Source organism: Oncorhynchus gorbuscha, linkage group LG21, assembly GCF_021184085.1.
Source record: "Oncorhynchus gorbuscha isolate QuinsamMale2020 ecotype Even-year linkage group LG21, OgorEven_v1.0, whole genome shotgun sequence".
NCBI lineage: Eukaryota > Metazoa > Chordata > Actinopteri > Salmoniformes > Salmonidae > Oncorhynchus > Oncorhynchus gorbuscha.
This window is the reverse complement of record NC_060193.1, coordinates 21504770-21527355: the sequence shown is the minus strand read 5'-3', so window position 1 is coordinate 21527355 and position 22586 is coordinate 21504770. Positions and strand designations below refer to the sequence as shown.

The 22586-nt window shown below is 42.5% G+C and overlaps 1 protein-coding gene across 1 annotated transcript; it reads left to right on the top strand.

Annotated features, from left to right (window-relative positions):
• Nucleotides 1–13101: 13101 nt before the first annotated feature.
• LOC124008661 (claudin-15-like) lies at nucleotides 13102–15854 on the top strand. The gene is made up of 5 exons (XM_046320140.1): nucleotides 13102–13478; nucleotides 14038–14202; nucleotides 14313–14394; nucleotides 14548–14655; nucleotides 14761–15854. The coding sequence occupies exons 1-5, from the start codon at nucleotides 13262–13264 to the stop codon at nucleotides 14849–14851; spliced, it is 663 nt and encodes a 220-aa protein (XP_046176096.1). The 5' UTR covers nucleotides 13102–13261; the 3' UTR covers nucleotides 14852–15854.
• Nucleotides 15855–22586: the final 6732 nt, after the last annotated feature.

Here is a 22586-nt window from a genome sequence, read left to right as displayed (position 1 = left end):
CGCCGGCCTCTATAGCGACGTCTCCTACTTCTTCAAGTGTCATTGATTTGGGCCTGATCCACGATAAACAATGTGCATTTTGCTTCCGACTCATTGAAGTAGAAGTCCTCATCCAAATTGTGGTTAGTGACAGCTGTTCTGATGTCCAGAAGCTCTTTTCGGTCATAGGAAATGATGGCAGAAACACTATGTTAAAAAAAGTTCAGATCAGCACAAAAACATACACAAAAAAAGCACAATTGGTAAAGGGCCCGTGAAATGTCTGCCATTCCCTTTGGCACCATTATCTCCACAGGAGGGTAGCTCTCCAGGAACAGGGTTGGAGTGAAAACCTACAGGAGGGTAACTCTCCAGAAACAGGGTTGGAATTAAAACCTACAGGAGGGTAGCTCTCCAGGAACAGGGTTGGAGAGCCCTGCTGTATAGTAACAATGTATTTGTGTATTAATATTCCTCCTCCCTTCCTGTGCAGTGCCTCAGATGGTGGCAGACACTTCGTTAAGGTTATAACAAGCCGAGCTGCTGGAGGGCCACCACAAGCTTAGGTTCCTGGAGTGATCATGGAATGACCTCATGTACGATGAGTACCGCATGGACAGCAAGAACAGGCACAAAATGAACCTCAGTCAAACTACTTTGGCGAGGTGTAGGGCCTGTCAGACGACCTGGCCAAGCAGCTGTGGATAGTGCTGCAGCGAACATGGGCAAAGCTGGGCGCCACAATGAGCACGAGCTTCGAGGGCACCTAGTCAGTGACACACAAGTTGGACAGGATATGGCTGAAGGTGGAATCACAAACTTCAGTTTTGAGTTACAGCAGCACACTGACTATCTGCCACAGATGTTGTTTATAATTGGGGCCCTGTGATTTATGCAGTCATTAACTTAGCAATATTTTACCCTGCATTTCAAGCCTTATCCAGAAACGAGAATTCCATCAAAACTGAAAGCAATTGTCTCAGGATGGTGCTGGACCATCTGACATGAAGAGGACAGTAATCAAACTGTCCGTGCATTCATCTCCTCCAGACATGACTATTGCAACTCATTACTCTCCGGCATCAACTCAAGCTCTCTCCATAAGGTTCAAATGGTTCAAAACTCTGCAGTCTGACTCCTCACCCACACTGGCAGCACATCACCCTTGTCCTCGATCTACTCCACTGCCTTCCTGTCTCCCAACACATTAACTACCTTACTTGTATAGAAATGCCAATGACATCCTCCTCTCTTTCATGTTGCCGAAATAGTCTTTGACTCTGACATACCACACTTTTATTTTTTGTTGTCCTAGGCAACATGGCTAAAATTCTTGCTTGCTATCCTAACTTACTTTCATGGGCAATGATGCACCAGGCAAGCTAGTTAACATTAGCATACTACATCTTGCTACATATTGAATTTCAATCATCTCAGGCCAGGGGCACAATGTATGAATTTATGGTTGGATCAGATTCACTGTTATAATCGTTGGCCAGTATATAGAATGCTAAAGGCGGCAGCAACGTCGTATTCTTCTTGACTAGACACAATCAGATAGATGGAGCATAACAGTGTCTCTCTTTCTCAGTATGTGTAGCTCATCTGAGGCTTTCTCCAATGAGATACATCCAGCCTCTTGCGAATTCAAAGAAAATGATGGGGTAAGCTTGGCTTCCCTTGGCATCGATGAGTACATGCCACTTGTATTGAGGACACAGATGAGGGGGCCAGCATCTGGACCCTCATAGACACAGGTTCTTCAAGCTCTACAATTTTATTACATTTACATATTAGTCATTTAGTAGATGCTCTTATCCAGAGTGAATTACAGTTAGTGCATTCATCTTAAGATAGCTAGGTGGGACAGCCACATATCCGCTCTGCTAAGGGGGGCCCTGCCTTGATTGGGGGAACTGCTTAATCGAGATATATATATATATATATACAGTGGGGAGAACAAGTATTTGATACACTGCTGATTTTGCAGGTTTTCCTACTTACAAAGCATGTAGTGGTCTGTCATTTTTATCATAGGTACACTTCAACTGTGAGAGACTGAATCTCAAACAAAAATCCATAAAATCCCCAGTCGGAACTTGTTATTTTCCGAGATCCCAATTGTTTTGAATGTACTGAATTTGGAAGTCGGAGATTTTCAGAATTCCCAGTTCCCAGTTGTTTTGAACACGGCATTAAGCCTGGTCATTCCTGGCTTGGCCAGGCATGGGACAGGTTGCTACATGGTTGTTACAGGGTATTATTGAGGCCTGGTTTATTTTAGCTTCATTATGATTTGATTTGTCAGTTATGTTTACTTGTTATGTACATAGTGCACAGTTGACCAGATATTCACCTGCACTGTAGATAAACGTTCGCCCCCTCGACATTGCATTACTACTTGTTGTCTACTACTTATTTTCTTCCTCCTCAACGAAACCTCCACTGCGAGGGCAGTCTCTGTTACAGGACATTAACTTGCAGCATAGGTGGTCAAAATAATAATAGCCTAACCATCCTGGTAGTCCTACGTGCTTTGAGATGGCTATGGCTTCTCTTTCATCGTCTTGCTCATTATTCGATTCTGAACTTACTGTATAAAATGTGCAAGTGTGTGTCTCCCACTGGTCAAGGAATGGTATTACAGCGTGTGAACATTTTGTGACCAATTGGCCATTTTTGTGTAGTTATCCCTGTTGTACTGTTTTTCTTATACTGTATAAATGTAAGAAAGTAGTAAAACATTTTAAAAGATTGAGAGGCACAATGTGTACGGACATAATCATTGCCTGCTGCCTGTGGATGTTGTATTTTATATTAAGATTGTGAAGAATCCACTGCTGGAAGTATGCTGCTCTCTCTTATCAGGTGGCGGAGAGCCAAAAAGTACAATGGTCGCCCTATGTCCTTGATCTAGTGTGTTTATGTCTGACTACATAAACGTTGAGAGCAGATATCACTCGTTATGACAGCCGACAAAAAATAAATAGTTTAACATGTTTAAATGGTTGCACAAGCAGGTTGCTCACAGCTACCCAGTTCCAAGTAACACACCCAACTTACACAAGCTACCATCTGTTGCAGGACATTTGGTAACAAGCAAACGTATGTCTAAACTAAGGTCAAGAGGGAAGCCTTTAAAATCAATCCAGAACAACACACAGTTGGCCAATAAACCTGACTGACGCAAGGCAGTGGTGTCAGACCGCACCCTTCCTATCAGGATTGGCGGTGAGGAAAAATGGCTCTACAGAGTTTCAGGAGACATCATCACAGACATATCAGTGTGGATGACGGATCACCACCTCAAGCTGAACCTCGGCAAGACGGAGCTGCTCTTCCTCCCGGGGAAGGACTGCCCGTTCCATGATCTCGCCATCACGGTTGACAACTCCATTGTGTCCTCCTCCCAGAGCGCTAAGAACCTTGGCGTGATCCTGGACAACACCCTGTCGTTCTCAACCAACATCAAGGCGGTGGCCCGTTCCTGTAGGTTCATGCTCTACAACATCCGCAGAGTACGACCCTGCCTCACACAGGAAGCGGCGCAGGTCCTAATCCAGGCACTTGTCATCTCCCGTCTGGATTACTGCAACTCGCTGTTGGCTGGGCTCCCTGCCTGTGCCATTAAACCCCTTCAACTCATCCAGAACGCCGCAGCCCGTCTGGTGTTCAACCTTCCCAAGTTCTCTCACGTCACCCCGCTCCTCCGTTCTCTCCACTGGCTTCCAGTTGAAGCTCGCATCCGCTACAAGACCATGGTGCTTGCCTACGGAGCTGTGAGGGGAACGGCACCTCAGTACCTCCAGGCTCTGATCAGGCCCTACACCCAAACAAGGGCACTGCGTTCATCCACCTCTGGCCTGCTCGCCTCCCTACCACTGAGGAAGTACAGCTCCCGCTCAGCCCAGTCAAAACTGTTCGCTGCTCTGGCCCCCCAATGGTGGAACAAACTCCCTCACGACGCCAGGACAGCGGAGTCAATCACCACCTTCCGGAGACACCTGAAACCCCACCTCTTTAAGGAATACCTAGGATAGGATAAGTAATCCCTCTCACCCCCCCCCCCTTAAGATTTAGATGCACTATTGTAAAGTGACTGTTCCACTGGATGTCATAAGGTGAATGCACCAATTTGTAAGTCGCTCTGGATAAGAGCGTCTGCTAAATGACTTAAATGTAAATGTAAATCACGAAGAGATAAAGGTCTGGTTAACAAAGAGCATTTTTTTATGTGTTCCATCGCAAACTGTCATAAACATACAGCTAGAGGCTAGAGGAGAACCGGGATGAAGGTAGAGACACCGTATTTTATGACAAACAACTTATACGTGTCCTCTACCATTTCATTTCTAGGGAGAATTTGTTGAAGTTAACTAGACAGAGAACAGACAGAGAACATTTCCTTGTATTTAGCGCCATCCGTCATTCCTTCAATTCTGAACAGTTTTCCAGTCCCTGACGATTTTTAAAAAATGCTGATTTCTGATATTTTTTTATAACCCAACCCTGATCTGTACTTCTCCACAACTTTGTCCCTGACCTGTTTGGAGAGCTCCTTGGTCTTCATGGTGTCCCTTGCTTAGTGGTGTTGCAGACTCTGGGGCCTTTCAGAACAGGTGTATCTATACTGAGATCATGTGATAGATCATATGACACTTAAATAAAGTCCGCCTGTGTGCAATCTAACTAATTATATGACTTCTGAAGGTAATTGGTTGCATCAGATCTTATTTAGGGGCTTCAAAGCAAAGGGGGTGCATATATATGTACGCACCACTTTTCTGTATTTTTAAATACGTTTTTGAAACAAGTTTTTTTCCCCTCACGAATTTGGACTATTTTGTGTACGTCCATTACATGAAATCCAAATAAAAATCCATTTAAATTTCAGGTTGTAACGCAACAAAATAGGAAAAACACCAAGGGGGATGAATACTTTTGCAAGGCGCTGTATGACTGAGGCCTGTATGTATCCCACCTACAGTAACTGGGACTGGATGGCAGTCTGGGGAGTGTGGGCCGACCATTGTAAATGGTTTAGATAGTGCTTTACACGAATGCTACCAATGTAAAAAGAGAAGGAAATGATTTATTTTCTACTTTCTGTCGTGCTTCTACTAAAACTCCAGATCTAACTGGGTGATCAATAAATCAGCTTGCTACCTAGCCAGAGCAGAAAGGAAATTAAACTTAGCCACCATGACTGCTGTGACAGATTCACTTGTTTGATGGACATGCATACTCCGTGTCAATTAAAATTGCCCAAATATGTCCATTGCAAGGCTTGCCTATCACACAGTCCAACGTCTGGTTCTGAATCACCATTTAAGGGTATCAATGTTATTGTAGGTGTAGATAAATGCTTATGTTCCAACAGTGCAGTAATATCTCACAATACAAACAGTACACGCAAATACCCAAAATAAAAAGACAGGAATTAAGAAACATTACAATGAGCAATGTCAGAGTCCAGAATATAAATATATACAGAGCATTTAGAAAGTATTCAGACCCCTTGACTTTTTCCACATTTTGCAATGTTACAGCCTTATTCTAAAATTGAATATATTGTTTATTTCCCTCATCAATCTACACACAATAGCCAATAATGTCAAAGCAAAAACAGGTTTTTAGAAATTTTGCAAATGTATTCAAAATTTGAAACTGAAATATCACATTTACATAAGTATTCAGACCCCTTGACTTTTTCCACATTTTGCAATGTTACAGCCTTATTCTAAAATTGAATATATTGTTTATTTCCCTCATCAATCTACACACAATAGCCAATAATGTCAAAGCAAAAACAGGTTTTTAGAAATTTTGCAAATGTATTCAAAATTTGAAACTGAAATATTACATTTACATAAGTATTCAGACCCCTTTAATCAGTACTTTGTTGAAGCAACTTTGGCAGCGATTACAGCCTTGAATCTTCTTGGGTATGAAGCTACAAGCTTGGCACACCTGTATTTGGGGAGTTTCTCCCATTCTTCTCTGCAGATCCTCTTGAGCTCTGTCAGGTTGGATGGGGAGCATTGCTACACAGCTATTTTCAGGTCTCTCCAGAGATGTTCGACCGGGTTCAAGTCCGGACTCTAGCTGGGCCACTCAAGGACATTCAAAGACTTGTCCTGAAGCCACTCTTCCATTGTCTTGGCTGTGTGCTATGGGTTGTTGTCCCGTTAGAACAGTGGTACTCATTGTGTGGCCCGCGTGATTTTCCTATTTTCCATCCATAATACATAACAATGATACAATTTCAATTCAATGTGTTTATTGCGGGCCAGAATCACTTCATTGAATATATCTATTGTTCCCTGAACAGCCGATAGATGACAGTATAGCGTAGCTGTTGAACAGAAAGGCCGAAATAGAACATCTGCCGAAATAGAACGTAACTGCTCATACAGTGACCGACACATATCAGTTTACTACTAGCTAATTTTGCAGTCGGGTAGACATGGATTGATTTCTTTGTAAAAAAAAGAAACAGAAATCTATTGACAATGAAAATGAGGGGGAAGAGCTGGAGAACAACGTGACAGCTATGAACGAACAACCACCGGAGAACCAGGAAAATCAGGAAGATGTCGGTGGGAAAATGCAGCTAGCTAACGTAGCTAACGTGGCTCCGGTGGCTAAGACAAGGATACGGTCGATTCAAGAAGAACACAGAAAGTTCCAAAAGATATGAACAGACAAGTATTTTTTGTACCATTATTTAACTAGGAAATTCAGTTAAAGAACATGTTCTTATTTACAAAGACAGTCTACTGGTCGATAGTGGGATAACTGTCTTGTTTAGGGGCAGAACGACAGATTTTTACCTTGTCAGCTCTGGGATTCAATCCAGCAACCTTTCGGTTACTGGCCCAACACTCTAACCACTTGGCTACCTGCCGGGACTAGCTCACTTTGTCGTTTTTGCCAGAAGACAGTCAATTGTTTTCAACGAACAAATTTAGAGCAACATTACCAGTCACACCATGCCACTTTCACAAAACATATCCGCCACAAAGCTAGCTCAGAAACAACAAAATAGTGCAACTCAAAGGACAGCTCAAAGGACAACAACAAATGATGGACAGATTGATGGACAGCACTGTTGCAGAGAAAACGAGGGGCAACATATGAGATTGCTTGGATACTCACAAGAAACAAGAAGGCCTTCACAGACGCGAGATTGTCAGATAATGTTTTTTTGGCCTCAGCTGAAATATTTTTGCCGAGTTCACAAAACAAGGATGCTATTTTAAAGCAACTTAAGGGACTGCAACTCTCAGACTCCACCATAACAAGACGCATAGAAGACATCTGGTGACGACATCGGTAAGCATCTGGCGAGGACATCGGTAAGCAACTGGCGAGGACATCGGTAGGCAACTGATTACTGACATATCCGTGGTGCCGTGTTTTAGTATTGCACTTGACGAAAGCACTGATGTAAGTGACATGGCCCAATTATGTGTGTGGGCCCGCTTCCCTCAAAACGAGTCATCCATAGAGGAACTTTTATGTTCACTGCCCCTTCAGGGACAAACACGAGGAGAGGATATTCTGAAAGCACTTATTGCATTTTTTGTGCGACCCTCTGAGTGATTGTCTCAACCCAAAGTGGCCCCCTTACAAAAATAGTGACTAAAACTGTGTTAGAACGTAAACCTTCGCCCCAGTCTGAGGTTCTGAGCACTCTGCAGCAGGTTTTCATTAAGGAACTCTGTACTTTGCTCCGTTCATCTTTCCCTCGATCCTGACTAGTCTTCCAGTCCCTGCCTCTAAAAAAACATCCCCACAACATGATGCTGCCAACACCATGCTTCAATGTAGGGATGGTGCAGGTTTCCTCCAGACATGCCGCTTGGCATTCAGGCCAAATAGTTAAATCTTGAACTCATCAGACCAGAGAATCTTGTTTCTCATGGTCTGAGAGTCCGTTAGGTGCCTTTTGGCATCTCCAAACGGGCTGTCATGTGCCTTTTACTGAGGATTGGCTTCCGTCTGGCCACTCTACCAAAAAGGCCTGATTGGTGGAGTGCTGCAGAGATGTTTGTCCTTTTGGAAGGTTCTCCCATCGCCAGACAGGAGCTCTGTCAGAGTGACCATTAGGTTCATGGTCACCTCCCTGACCAAGGCTCTTCTCCCCCGATTGCTCAGTTTGGCTGGGCGGACAGTTCTAGGAAGAGTCTAGGTTGTTCCAAACTTCTTACATTTAAGAATGATGGAGGCCACTGTGTTCTTGGGGACCTTCAATGCTGCAGACATTTTTTGGTACCCTTCCCCAGATCTGTTCCACGACCCAATCCTGTCTCTGAGCTCTACGGACAATTCCTTCATCCTCATGGCTTGGTTTTTGCTCCGATATGCAATGTCAACTGTGGGACCTTATATAGACAGGTGTGTGTCTTTCCAAATCATGTCCAATCAATTAAATTTACCACAAGTGGACTCCAATCAAGTTGTAGAAACACCTCAAGGATGATCAATGGAAACAGGATGCACCTGAGCTCAATTTTGATTAAGTGATTTTTTTCAAACCGTGTGTTGCAAAATGTGAAATCCCACTGATTTCAACATGATTCCAGTGCCCTCTTTGATTCCAAGCTGCTTTCAAACACCGACCCCTACAGTAGTTACAAATATAGGTAGGATTTTGTACAAAAACGTTTACCTTACAGCTAAACTTAGCGGGTAGAGTAGGGAACATTCAGCGATGTGAGGGTGTTGAATCCCATTGAAGGCACACTTTAAAAAACGATTTGAAACCATTTTCAAATTTGTTTTATTGAGTATAGTATATGCATCTGTCTTATTTCATAAATGCATATTGAAAAATAGTACATTTGAAGGCATAAAAGGCAAGTATGATCGAAATTTGGCATTACAACTGCGCCACAGAGTTAAAAACAGTGGAGAAAGAGAACATCTCTGATAATCTGCTATTTATTAATTAATTTGCATTGTGAACAGATAATGAAGCTCTGAGCAATGAACTGTTTTTTTGGCACAATATTGTGAAAGCGCTATCCCATCACTAATATATATATTATTTAGGACTTACATTTCCTCAAACAGTATAACAACAAAGGACACTTAGTTCATCATATCATGTACAGCGGCAGGATCGGGCCGCCATGGCGTCACCCAGCATGACCTGAACCGAACTGAAATGGTTGGTAGGAATGAACATGAAGCTTATATGGGGAAACAGAAGTGTGGGGAAAAAAGGTAGAGGAGAGGTGATTAGGGAGTGGAAATAGGTGTGGAGGGAAGGGGCGTGACCTGGGGTAAAAAGTAGATGAGATGTGATTAGGGGGTGAGGGAAGTGGCGTGACCTGGGGTAAAAAGTAGATGAGATGTGATTAGGGAGTGGAGGGAAGGGGCGTGACCTGGGGTAAAAAGTAGAGGAGAGGTGATTAGGGAGTGGAGGGAAGTGGTGTGACCTGGGATAAAAAGTAGAGGAGAGGTGATTAGGGAGTGGAGGGAAGGGGCGTGACCTGGGGTAAAAAGTAGATGAGATGTGATTAGGGGGTGGAGGGAAGTGGCGTGACCTGGGGTAAAAAGTAGATGAGATGTGATTAGGGAGTGGAGGGAAGGGGCATGACCTGGGGTAAAAAGTAGATGAGATGTGATTAGGGAGTGGAGGGAAGGGGCGTGACCTGGGGTAAAAAGTAGATGAGATGTGATTAGGGAGTGGAGGGAAGGGGCGTGACCTGGGGTAAAAAGTAGATGAGATGTGATTAGGGAGTGGAGGGAAGGGGCGTGACCTGGGGTAAAAAGTAGATGAGATGTGATTAGGGAGTGGAGGGAAGGGGCGTGACCTGGGGTAAAAAGTAGATGAGATGTGATTAGCGAGTGGAGGGAAGGGATTGTGACCTGGGGTAAAAAGTAGAGGAGAGGTGATTAGGGAGTGGAGGGAAGGGATTGTGACCTGGGGTAAAAAGTAGAGGAGAGGTGATTAGGGAGTGGAGGGAAGTGGTGTGACCTGGGATAAAAAGTAGAGGAGAGGTGATTAGGGAGTGGAGGGGAGTGGCGTGACCTGGGGTAAAAAGTAGAGGAGAGGTGATTAGGGAGTGGAGGGAAGTGGCGTGACCTGGGATAAAAAGTAGAGGAGAGGTGATTAGAGAGTGGAGGGAAGTGGCGTGACCTGGGATAAAAAGTAGAGGAGAGGTGATTAGGGAGTGGAGGGAAGTGGTGTGACCTGGGATAAAAAGTAGAGGAGAGGTGATTAGGGAGTGGAGGGAAGTTGCGTTACCTGGGGTAAAAAGTAGAGGAGAGGTGATTAGGGAGTGGAGGGAAGTGGCGTAGAGGTAATTGGCATGGGGTTTTTATTTAACCAGGTAAACTGACTAAGAACACATTCTCATTTACAGCAACAACCTGGGGAATAGTTACAGGGAAGAATGAGGCAATTGTAAGCTGGGGATGATTAGGTGACCATGATGGTATGAAGGACAGCTTGGGAATTTAGCCAGGACACCAGGGGTAACACCCCTACACTTACAATAAGTGACTTGGGATCTTTAATGACCTTACAGAGTCAGGACACCCATTTAACATCCCATCCCCAATCACTGCCCTGGGGAATTGGGATATTTTTTAGACCAGAGGAAAGAGTGCCTCCTACTGGCTCTCCAACACCACTTCCAGCAGCATCTGGTCTCCCATCCAGGACCAACCCTGCTTAGCTTCAGAAGCAAGCCAGCAGTGAGATGCAGGTTGGTATGCTGCTGGCACTCAAAGAGGTAGAGGAGAGGTGATTAGGGAGTGGGAATCGGTGTGGAGGGAAGGGAAGGGGCGTGACCTGGGATAAAAAGTAGAGGAGAGGCGATTCGGGAGTGGAGGGAAGTGGTGTGACCTGGGGTAAAAAGTAGAGGAGAGGCGATTAGGGAGTGGGAATCGGTGTGGAGGGAAGAGGCATGGCCTAGGGTAATTGGAAGCAATTGGAGTCCTGTAGTGGTGCCATGACCCTTCAAAATAAAAGGGTTATAAGATATACAAGGATGTCCATCTGTCCTCAGGAGGAATGAAGTGAGTGCAATATGAATGCATAAATTCCTCAATATTCTGATTGTTGAGTGCTTGAACACCATCCAATTATGTCTTTTAAAAAATGTATCAGTGAACATCTTCAGTATATGTCTAGTTGTCGAGCACCCCTCATATCCCTTTGTTTGCTAGAGCGTGAAAGCTTCCCTAAAGATGTATAGGATGTGTTGACACATTGGAATCCAACAAATTTAACTCCAGCTGTGGTACCAGTATTTAGGGAAGATTCACTTCTGGGGCAGATTCAGGATTACAGAATATAAATCCCATATATAACCATTCTCCACACCTCTAGGCCACTATCCCCTATGGGTTTAAAAACATGAGAATGTTGTAGAGGTCGACCGATTAATCGGAATGGCCGATTAATTAGGGACGATTTCAAGTTTTCATAACAATTGGAAATCTGTATTTTTGGGCACCAATTTGCCAATTTTTTTATACCTTAATTTAACTAGGCAAGTCAGTTAAAAACACGTTCTTTCAATGACGGCCTAGGAACGGTGGGTTAACTGCCTTGTTCAGGGGCAGAACGACAAAATTTCACCTTGTCAGCTCGGGGAACCAATCTTGCAACCTTACAGTTAACTAGTCCAACGCAATAACAACCTGCCTCTCTCTCGTTGCACTCCACAAGGAGACTGCCTGTTACGCGAATGCAGTAAGCCAAGGTAAATTTCTAGCGAGCATTAAACTTATCTTATAAAAAACAATCAATCATAATCACTAGTTAACTACACATGGTTGATGATATTACTAGATATTATCTAGCGAGTCCTGCGTTGCATATAATCAGACTGAGCATACAAGCATACAAGTATCTAAGTATCTGACTGAGCGGTGGTAGGCAGAAGCAGGCACGTAAACATTCATTCAAACAGCACTTTTGTGCGTTTTGCCAGCAGCTCTTCGTTGTGCGTCAAGCATTGCGCTGTTTATGACTTCAAGCCTATCAACTCCCGAGATGAGGCTGGTGTAACTGAAGTGAAATGGCTAGCTAGTTACCGCACGCTAATAGCGTTTCAAATGTCACTCGCTCTGAGCCATCTAGTAGTTGTTCTCCTTACTCTTCATGGGTAATGCTGCTTCGATGGTGGATGTTGTCGTTGTGTTGCTGGTTCAAGCCCAAGGAGGAGCGAGGAGAGGGATGAAAGCTATACTGTTACACTGGCAATACTAGTGCCTACAAGTGCCTATAAGAACATCCAATAGTCAAAGGTTAATGAAATACAAATGGTATAGAGGGAAATAGTCCTATAATAACTACAACCTAAAACTTCTTGCCTGGGTGTATTGAAGACTCATGTTAAAAGGAACCACCAGCTTTCATATGTTCTCATGTTCTGAGCAAGGAACTGAAACGTTAGCTTTCTTACATAGCACATATTGCACTTTTACTTTCTTCTCCAACACTTTGTTTTTGCATTATTTAAACCAAATTGAACATGTTTAATTATTTGAGGCTAAATTGATTTTATTTATGTATTATGTTAAGTTAAAATAAGTGTTAATTCAGTATTGTTGTAATTGTCATTATTACAAATAAAAAAATGAAAAATTGTCCGACTCATCGATATCAGCTTTTTGGGTCCTCCAATAAATCGGTATCGGCGTTGAAAAATCATAATCGGTCGACCTCTAGAATGTTGTAAACCATTAAACGCAATGCAAAGACACACCAGAAGCTTGGTCCCCTGCAGTACCACAGTGATGTCACACTTTGAAATGCAAATAGTAATGACATCACTGGTCCTCATTAGGGTGGACTATCTGACAAGTACTCAGCAGGATGTGAAAAGTCAGGTGTGGTTAATATGATAATATCTTGATATTTCAAGCAATTTCTAAGATTGCAGAAGCACAATAAACGTGTATTAGTTTGGATCATGTCCCTAGACCATTTGAGAAAGTCCCTGTCAGGCACCTCCCAGACATGTTTCCCCATGATGTAGCAAATACAAGTGTGTGTGTGTCTGTGTGTGTGTGTGTTTATGAGGGGGTTGGAGAGAACACAGGTAGGCAACCATAAATCACTGAGCATGTCTGTTGCTCATTGACAACCTGACACAATCGTGACCAAGAAGGGGAGCAGACACTCAACAGAATTTCCTCCTGTGGAGCTATATGCTTATATTTGATATTTTACAAGCTAACGATAGGATTTCCTATTTTTTTCTCTCTTTTCTTTCTCCTTCTGTTTTTATTTACACCAATTACTTGACAAATCTAAATGGATCCTATACTGGAGGTTGTTTGCTTGCTGCTTGGGTTCATAGGATGGGTGATGGTGGGGATAGCTATACCGAACCGTTACTGGAAGGTTTCAACGGATGACGGGAACGTCATCATTACCTCGAACATCTATGAGAACCTATGGATGTCCTGTGCCACGGACTCAACTGGTGTCCACAACTGCCGCGAGTTCCCCTCTCTACTGGCCCTGAACGGCAAGTGCACCACAAGATAATAGGAATCTTTGTCAATAAAAAAATAGAACAATTGCAATAGAGAAATGAAGCAACAATGTTTGAAGAGTAAATCGATTTATTGCCTGTGATGTTTGATATTGTTTTGTTGTAGTTAAACGAATATGTAAAGGCCCATAGGCAATACGTTGACCTTTTCCATTTGTGGTTAAACATATGATTATCCAAGAACGACATAAATAATCAATCAATTTAGGTGGAATCAAGATGTAATTGGTTAAGATAAAAATCTGCCAAATAATTTATTCTATACTACACAATTCTGGTATTTGATTGTGCCAATTTACCTTCCCTACTCAACAAAACAGAAGGCTGTTTCAATACATCATATCCTTAAATATTTATCATAATTATTAGTTTCAAGTGTGGCAATTAAAATGTGCATTACTCAATATGATTCTTTACAAATCACATAGGAAACCAATTTGATAATCATTGTATTTATTATTACAGTATATAAAAAAACATGTAATAGCCCTATTAAAACTTGATTGTACAATTTGTCTTTATTTTTAAGCAGGATACATCCAGGCGTCTCGAGCATTGATGATTGCAGCGGTCGTTTTTGGATCAATCGGGCTCGTCGCCACCCTTGTCGGGGCACAGTGTTCTAAAGCGGCCGGAGAGGACATGGTTCTAAAGGGTAGAATAGTTGGCGTTGGTGGTGTGCTTTTCTTTCTTCAAGGTAACTGGGCATGCTCAAGTTTACTATAATTACTGTTTCTATGTGTTATAACTGCCAAATCTCAATTTGTGCACAATTAACTTCTCACTCTCTCGCAATTTCTCTCTCAGGCCTGTGCACAATGATCTCAGTGTCTTGGTATGCTTTCAACATCACCCAGGACTTTTTTAACCCATTCTATCCCGGGATAAAGTAAGTGAGAGGAGACTGTTGGCCTATTCCAACTGCAGTAATGAGGCTAGTAGCACACTGCTGCCCTCTGCTGTATTTTAGACAGAAGAGCAGTCTCACTTCCAAAGCCTGTTTATGAACTTGATTTACTGTAGGACGTACTGTGTGTTGCAGGTATGAAATCGGAGAGGGCCTCTACATTGGCTGGTGCTCGGCTGTTCTTGCTCTCACTGGAGGGTCATGTTTGACATGTGCCTGCAAACTGGGCACGTCTGAGAAACAGTGAGTTCAGTGGATACTGTGTGTATGTATGTGTGTGTCTGTATCCTTCCTGATCCACATCTATGTGTCCTCACCCATTTTTCCTCTCTTCTTTCCCTTCATCAGACCGTACGAGCCCAGGGGCAGAGTGTACTCTGGAGTTGCACCATCACGGAGTCAGGCTGCCACTTCCTACGGCCAGGACGCCTATGTCTGAGAAAGAGAGGGCACACCACTGGACCCTGTGGATCACCTTCATTCACCATGTGTCGAACCTACCAGACACTGTTACACGCACAGCTACTGAGAAGGTGTAAGGGACTGTACGTTATTTATGAGGGATAAATGGAGAAAAATCGGACTTCTCTTAAATGAAAATGAATGTCCCTCCCTTCAGTAAAATATATCACCCGACCCTCCCTGAACGTAAAACAACAAGTGACCAACCCCTATACCCACAATAATATTTAAAACATTAAGTGGATAGCGGAGAACATGCCTACCATTTACCCTCAATCATAGGACAGGCCAGAGCCTTAGATATGCAGTTTTAGAAACTGTTCTTCGTTTTATAAGTAGCCAGAAGGTTGTGGATTCGCAGACCACCGCACACAATGGTAGGGGTGAAAAGATATACATTATAATAAAAACACTGCATGAATCTCTTATTTTCGGGCTGAGAAAAACGTGCCTTTTATAAATGCATTTCATGCAATTCTACACGACTGGAGACAAGCAGAATCTTTTTTTAACACCACAACAGAGCATGACAACAAATGAGCGCATGCTGCAGCACCGGAGACGTTTTCATTTCTATTCAGGGTATTGTTAAAAAGCATGATAGGAACAGTGCTAAAGTTATCGATCAATTGTAGAAATGTAGTGCAACAGAACCAGTTACAACTGAAGCAACTGATCATTAATGAATTCAAGAAAAAGCGATATGCACTTGTAACTTTTTTCATTTGGGAAATAATGTTCTTATTTATTCTATATTATTCCATGACATTGTTGTTACAAAATTGTTTTGTGTTGTCTGTGATTAGGGCATGGGAATACAAGAGCATCTGCTACAGTATTCTAAATTAACAAACTAGGCATGCATAGCTCACTGCATGTTCCTCAAACCAAAGACTGGCCAAACTCATGTTTCTAAAAGTGAATTCAAAAGGTACTGTTAAAATGACTGCACTGTAGAATAAAGGCATTTTGTTTTATTATTCAATAGTAAGGAATCATTTTTTTTGTATACAGCCTAAATGCAAAATGTATAGGCAGGCTATAGCTTTGATATCATAATATAGCCTAAATAATTCATTGTTGTTGCTACTTAGGCTACCTGGCTTGCTTCTGACTGATTTAGAATTAATATGTCGTTTAATAGCCTGTTGAAATGTCGAACGTCAATTGATAGTGACAGAATCACACATTCCTTCCCGAGCAAATTATTTTTTTGTCTTGTCTCCTCAGGTATAGAACGTTGTCGCGCAGCCTCAATGTCATAGAGACAAACCAAAGACATCCCACGTGCATCGGAGTCACGTTTTCCCCCTGCATTTTACAGGTTGTTTCTAGCATAAAGCTTTACGGACTAAAGCGTTGTTATATGTAGATTGCTTTATATAAATCCGGTCCTATGCTTTTAGCCATTTTCTTTAACAAAAGCCACAATACCCTCGCATACCCCCTCAATTCGAGCCCTGGTGTTAATTTAACACACAAAGCTCTTCAATGACACAGATATTTAAGGAGTACATGGTGACTGAAGGAATTGGTTGACAATGGATAGGAGACTATAATTTCGTCTGTCAAACAGGTAGGCCTACCTCTTTTTTCTTGAATAGGAAGAAATAGGCTCCAACACAAAGCCCTCTTGTTATTAGCCTAAAGTCAAATCAAAACTGTATAAATGAATTAGGCCTTCTCGAATGAACCTACCCAACACCCATGCGCTGCTGCCGCTTCATAATAATGTAAGTTATGTAAATTACTCGAATGTGGCTTATTGTAAAAGGTCAGTAACTCTGACAAATAGTTTCATTAGGAAACCAGACATATTGATTTTATTAAAATCAATTATAGCAGTAGCAAGATTACCTCCAGTCCTAATCTAAGTGCTCTACCTCTCAAACTGAACAGGACATCAGTAGGCCTAGTCGCTTGCACAGATATTGCATTCTTTTTACAAATAAAAATGTATTATCTGAAGAAGCCTTGACTGGCCTCCTGAAATGCCACCATACACACCACAGTCATTGGCTAGGCAGCACGACAGGGTTTACATCAGCAAGAGCAGGGCAAGCCGGGGCTCATTTTTCAGAATGTCTATTCCATTGCAGTGTAGTTTAATATACATCATCCCAGCAGCACAAAAACTTGGGAAGAATATTTTCTTAGAAACATAACTTTGCCCTGTGCTTCTCCAAGCATGCTCTCCTTATAGCCTGTAGTACAGGCCAAGGGTAGTACTCAACCCTTACCCTATGAGATCCGGAGCCTGCTGGACCTCTGTTCTACCTGGTAATTACATTTCACACACCTGGTGTCCCAGGTCTAAATCAGTCCATGTTTAGGAGGAGAACAATGCAGTGGAACTGGCTTCGAGGTCAAGACTTGAGTTTGTGGGGTATAGGCTATGGATCATTTTATTGAGACTACACTAGGAGTACTTGATAATTGCACACCAAGCAGAGAATCAGGGATGTGGGGCACACATCGAGATACTATATTAAGCAACTAATTCTCAAAACACTGAGAAATATGACATTTCATCTATTACATATTGCATGACCCTCCCCCGGACTCATTTTTTTTTTTTAAGACAAAACCCTCCTCCCCATGACTGAAATTCAAAACGCATGACCCTCCCCCATTTTCCTCCTGGTAACAATTATATACGTTTCGACCGCTCCCTAAACAATATCTATTGAGAGTTTTATACTGCACTGTATAAAGGTGTCAAACATACAGCCAATCCCGCCTGCTGCTGGTTTGAGTGTTTTAGACATACAGTACCAGTCAAAAGTTTGGGCACAACTACTCATTCAAGGGTTTCTTTATTTTTACTATTTTCTATATTGTAGAATAATAGTGAAGACATCACAACTATGAAAGAACACATATGGATTCATGTAGTAACAAAAAAAGTGTTAAGCAAATTCTTCAAAGTAGCCACCCTTTGCCTTGATGACAGCTTTGCACACTCTTGGCATTCTCTCAACCAGCTTCACCTGGAATGCTTTTCCAAAAGTCTTGAAGGAGTTCCCACATATGCGGAGCACTTCTTGGCCGCTATTGCTTATATATATCTTTTTTTAAATAAAAAATTAGGGGGGAGGGATTCAATATACTTTAAAATGACTAAATCCAAACTGTGTAGAAATTATAACACAGTTTATTGAATGTCCAGCTCACTAATAAGCATAGCTGCAGGGAGGGGTTTTGAGTTGGAAGTGCTGGACGGTACATTTACAAAAATGGTGATGTATTGCATGCATCTATAATCAAATTTGTATAGTTCAGCAGAAGCGTTATTAGGATTTCCACGTGCTGATTTATTGGGGGGTATTATACTTTGTTTTATCATCATTATTATTATTATTATATATCATTATTATTGTTGGCCTATTTATGAACCTAAACCAGTTATTTAAATAGCATATGCAAAACATGTTTTGTTTCATTCTGAATGAAACAATCCTGCTCGTATTTTCCCTATAAGCAATGACTTGACTTACTTTTAATATTACCTTAATAAAGTTGAGAAAAGGTCGTGAATGTTTTGTGTGGTGGGGCTATTAAAGGCTCTGCATGGTCAATCAAACCTCTGAAGTGGCCTTACAGCATTTACTGCGATGTAGCCTCAGAAGTCAGGGCTTTCATACTTCTTGCGCTTAGCGGAGCAGGACTATTTTATCATTGAAGTGAGTTAGTGTATATACAGGACCTCCCGCCCCCACCTACCATCAACCAATCAAGTCAATGCGGAGCTATACAGAGCCCTTCGCATTGTTAAACATTTTGAGAGGTGCATCGGTAAGGAGCTTGATTTGGCCTCAACATGCCTAAGGGGGCTCCACAATTGTGTCACATGTGCCTCTGACCACATTTCCAGATCAAGCATAAATTGGATTTCAGCCTAAAGGCCTTTGCATGCCATGCCCTTATCCATTTAGTGCTCAAAGCTCAGATAGCTGAACTGTGAGATGGACAATTATTGAAGTGCACTTCCCATTTGCCATGCAAATGCATAGGCAACGGAAGGCACGCTTCATCAGTGCGAAACACCACTTTGAGCTGGAGGCAGTATTCATTTTTATTCACTGCTTTAGCACACTCTGCCAACCCGGATGTCCTAGCCGTGTCTGAATCCTGGCTTAGAAAGACCACCAAAAACACTGAAATTTCCATCCCTAACTGTAACATTTTCCAACAAAATAGAACTGCCAAAGGGGGCGGAGTTGCAATCCACTGCAGATATAGCCTGCAGAGTTCTGTCTTACTATCCAGGTCTGTGCCCAAACAATTTGAGCTTCTACTTTTAAAAATCCACCTTTCCAGAAACAAGTCTCTCACTGTTGTCGCTTGCTATAGACCTCCTTCTGCCCCCAGCTGTGCCCTGGACACCATATGTGAATTGATTGCCCCACATCGATCTGAAGAGCTCATTCTGTTAGGTGACCAAAACTGGGACATGCTTAACACCCCAGCCATCCCACAATCTAAGCTTGATGCCCTCAATCTCACACAAATGATCAATGAACCTACCAGGTACAACCCCAAATCCGTAAACACGGGCACCCTCATAGATATCATCCTAACCAAACTGCCCTCCAAATACATCTCTGCTGTCTTCAACCAGGATCTCAGCGATCACTGCCTCATTTCCTGCGTCTGTAATGGGTCTGCGGTCAAACGACCACCCCTCATCACTGTCAAACACTCCCTAAAACACTTCAATGAGCAGGCCTTTCTAATCGACCTGGCCCTGGTATCCTGGAAGGATATTGACCTCATTCCGTCGGTAGAGGATGCCTGGTTGTTCTTCAAAAGTGCCTTCCTCACCATCTTAAATAAGCATGCCACATTAAAACAAATTGAACCAGGAACAGATATAGCCCTTAGTTCACTCCAGACTTGACTGCCCTTGACCAGCACAAAAACATCCTGTGGCGTACTGCATTAGCATCGAATAGCAGCCGCGATATGCAACTTTTCAGGGAAGTCAGGAACCAATATACACATGCAGTTAGGAAAGCTAAGGCCAGATTTTTCAAAGAGAAATGTGCATCCTGTAACACAAACTGCAAAAATTTCTGGACACTAAAGTCGATGGAAAATAAGAGCACCTCCTCCCAGCTGCCCACTGCACTGAGGCTAGGAAACACTGTCACCACCGATAAATCCACTATAATTGAGAATTTCAAAAAACATTTCTCTACAGCTGGCCATGCTTTCCACCTGGCTACCCCTACCCCAGTCAATAGCCCTGCACCCCCCACAGCAACTTGCCCAAGCCCTCCCCCATTTCTCCTTCACCCAAATCCAGATAGCTGATGTTCTGAAAGAGCTGCAAAATCTGGACCCCTACAAATCAGCCGGGCTAGACATTCCGCACCCTCTCTTTCTAAAAAATACAGATTTCCAATTGTTATGAAAACTTGAAATCAGCCCTAATTAATTGGCCATTCCGATTAATCGTTCGACCTCTATTCTCCGCTATGCAATCTGGTTTCCAAGCTGGTCATGGGTGCACCTCAGCCACGCTCAAGGTCCTAAACGATATCATAACCGCCATCGATAAGAGACATTACTGTGCAGCCGCATTCATCGAACCTGGCCAAGGCTTTCAACTCTGTCAATCACCACATTCTTATCGGCAGACTCAACAACCTTGGTTTCTCAAATGACTGCCTCGCCTGGTTCACCAACTACTTCTCAGATAGAGTTCAGTGTGTCAAATCAGAGGGCCTGTTGTCGGACCTCTGGCAGTCTCTATGGGGTGCCACAGGGTTCAATTCCCTCTGTATACATCAATAATGTCGCTCTTTCTGCTGGTGATTCTCTGAGCCACCTCTACGGAGATGACACCATTCTGTATATTTCTGGCCCTTCTTCGGAACCTCCAGACGAGCTTCAATGCCATACAACTCTCCAACTGCTCTTAAATGCAAGTAAAACTAAATGCATGCTCTTCAACCGATCGCTGTCTGCACCTGCCCGCTCGTCCAGCATCACTACTATGGACGGTTCTGACTTAGAATATGTGGACAACTACAAATACCTAGTTGTCTGGTTAGAATGTAAACTCTCCTTCCAGACTCACATTAAGCATCTCCAATCCAAAATTAAATCTAGAATCGGCTTCTTATTCCGCAACAAAGCATCCTTCCCTCATGCTGCCAAACATACCCTCATAAAATTGGACTATCCTATCGATCCTTGACTTCGGCGATGTCATTTTCAAAATAGCCTCCAACACTACTCAGCAAAAATGAAATTGAAGATTTCTAAAAAGTTACCTTTGTTGATTCCCTCTTCAGTTTCTCTATGACCTCTGAGTGGAATATCCTACTTTGCACATATTAGAACAATATCTATGACCACTTTAACATGTGCACAGTTTCTTTCTACAAAATCCATGTTCGCATCACCATGGATTTGGTTCAACACAGTCCCACGACTTCTAGACCCATGGGTCGCCTTGTAGGATTCAAATTTTGCAAGGGCACTAGCATGTCATTTACTATTCTCATATTTGCAGCAAGCATTTCTTGTGAGTTTCCAGTTTGTAAATCCATTTAGTATAAATCTGAATTTGACATTTGCCCCAGGAAAGTGCCTACAAAAGGTACAATAAATTGCATCTTTTGCTTTACTATACTCAATCCACAGGAACTGGTCATACCACCTTGAAGAGAAGCATCGTGATTAGCCATTTATCATACTTGAAGGGAACTTTGCTAGTTCATCAACGGCAGACAAAACTGTCGGTGGTCCTACTGCAGGTTCACCCCTGCCGGCGGCATCAAGAACGAGAGGAGACGGTGGGGTAGGCAAGCATGCCTGGCTCAACGTGGCATTGGCGGTTGTGATGGCGATTGCGGTTGTTTCTATCCTATCCTTCTATCCTGTCGCCACCTGTTAATGTCTCATTCTGGAAGCTATCAGTAGATTGATCCAAATTCATTTCTGGCGCACACTCCTTTTCCTCCAGACATATTTTTTGTTTTTTTAAAACCTAGCGATAGACATTGGTTTGTCATTGCTAGAACTACTAAATTACCTTAGCTGGTAAGTCAATTCAAGTAAGCCAGCATGGTAGATCTTGCTAGCTTATGTGCTACAAAGTTTAGCCACGTGAGGTTGCCAGGTTGTTGAGGTAAACGACGGTATGATTTAAAAAAAATAAACTAATAGTCGGAAGCCAATTACATTATAATAAAATTACCAATAGAAAATAAATCTCACATGCGTTCATTTTAAAAATGTGATTAGATAAAACACAATTTATATTAAATAATTTCTGGGAAATGTTTTGGGTAGACCTGAGATCAAACTGAGTAGGCAAACGCCTACACGTGGCTACACTGCTGGTGTGGTGGTCATATGCCATTCTGAATGTTTGTTTTAGGTTTTTATAATTGCAACCAATACAATACCTCTTTAAATACTAAAATTCATTTTTATATCTAATAAGTAATGAACATCGTCAAACATATGTTTATTATTACCACAGAACATTAGACACAGGGTAGGCCTATCAATGAATTTCCTTGTGTGATTATTTCTAGTATTTCCACTGTATGGCTTGCCTGCCTGTGCAGTGACGGCATTCTGTACCTTTCAATGACATGGGAGTTTCGTGTACGAGTTAAAATAGTTCAACCAATGAGACCGCCCCACGTTTGTAGGCAACAAGGATGTGTGCTGCTAGGACTGGCCAGTGGCCA

Bases quoted from the DNA above. Each gene is read 5' to 3' on its own strand.
- LOC124008661 (XM_046320140.1), top strand. From the start codon at position 13,262: ATGGATCCTATACTGGAGGTTGTTTGCTTGCTGCTTGGGTTCATAGGA. The intron at 13,479-14,037 runs GCAAGTGCACCA...ATTTTTAAGCAG, and splicing joins CTCTCTACTGGCCCTGAACG to GATACATCCAGGCGTCTCGA. The intron at 14,395-14,547 runs GTAAGTGAGAGG...TGTGTGTTGCAG, and splicing joins CCATTCTATCCCGGGATAAA to GTATGAAATCGGAGAGGGCC.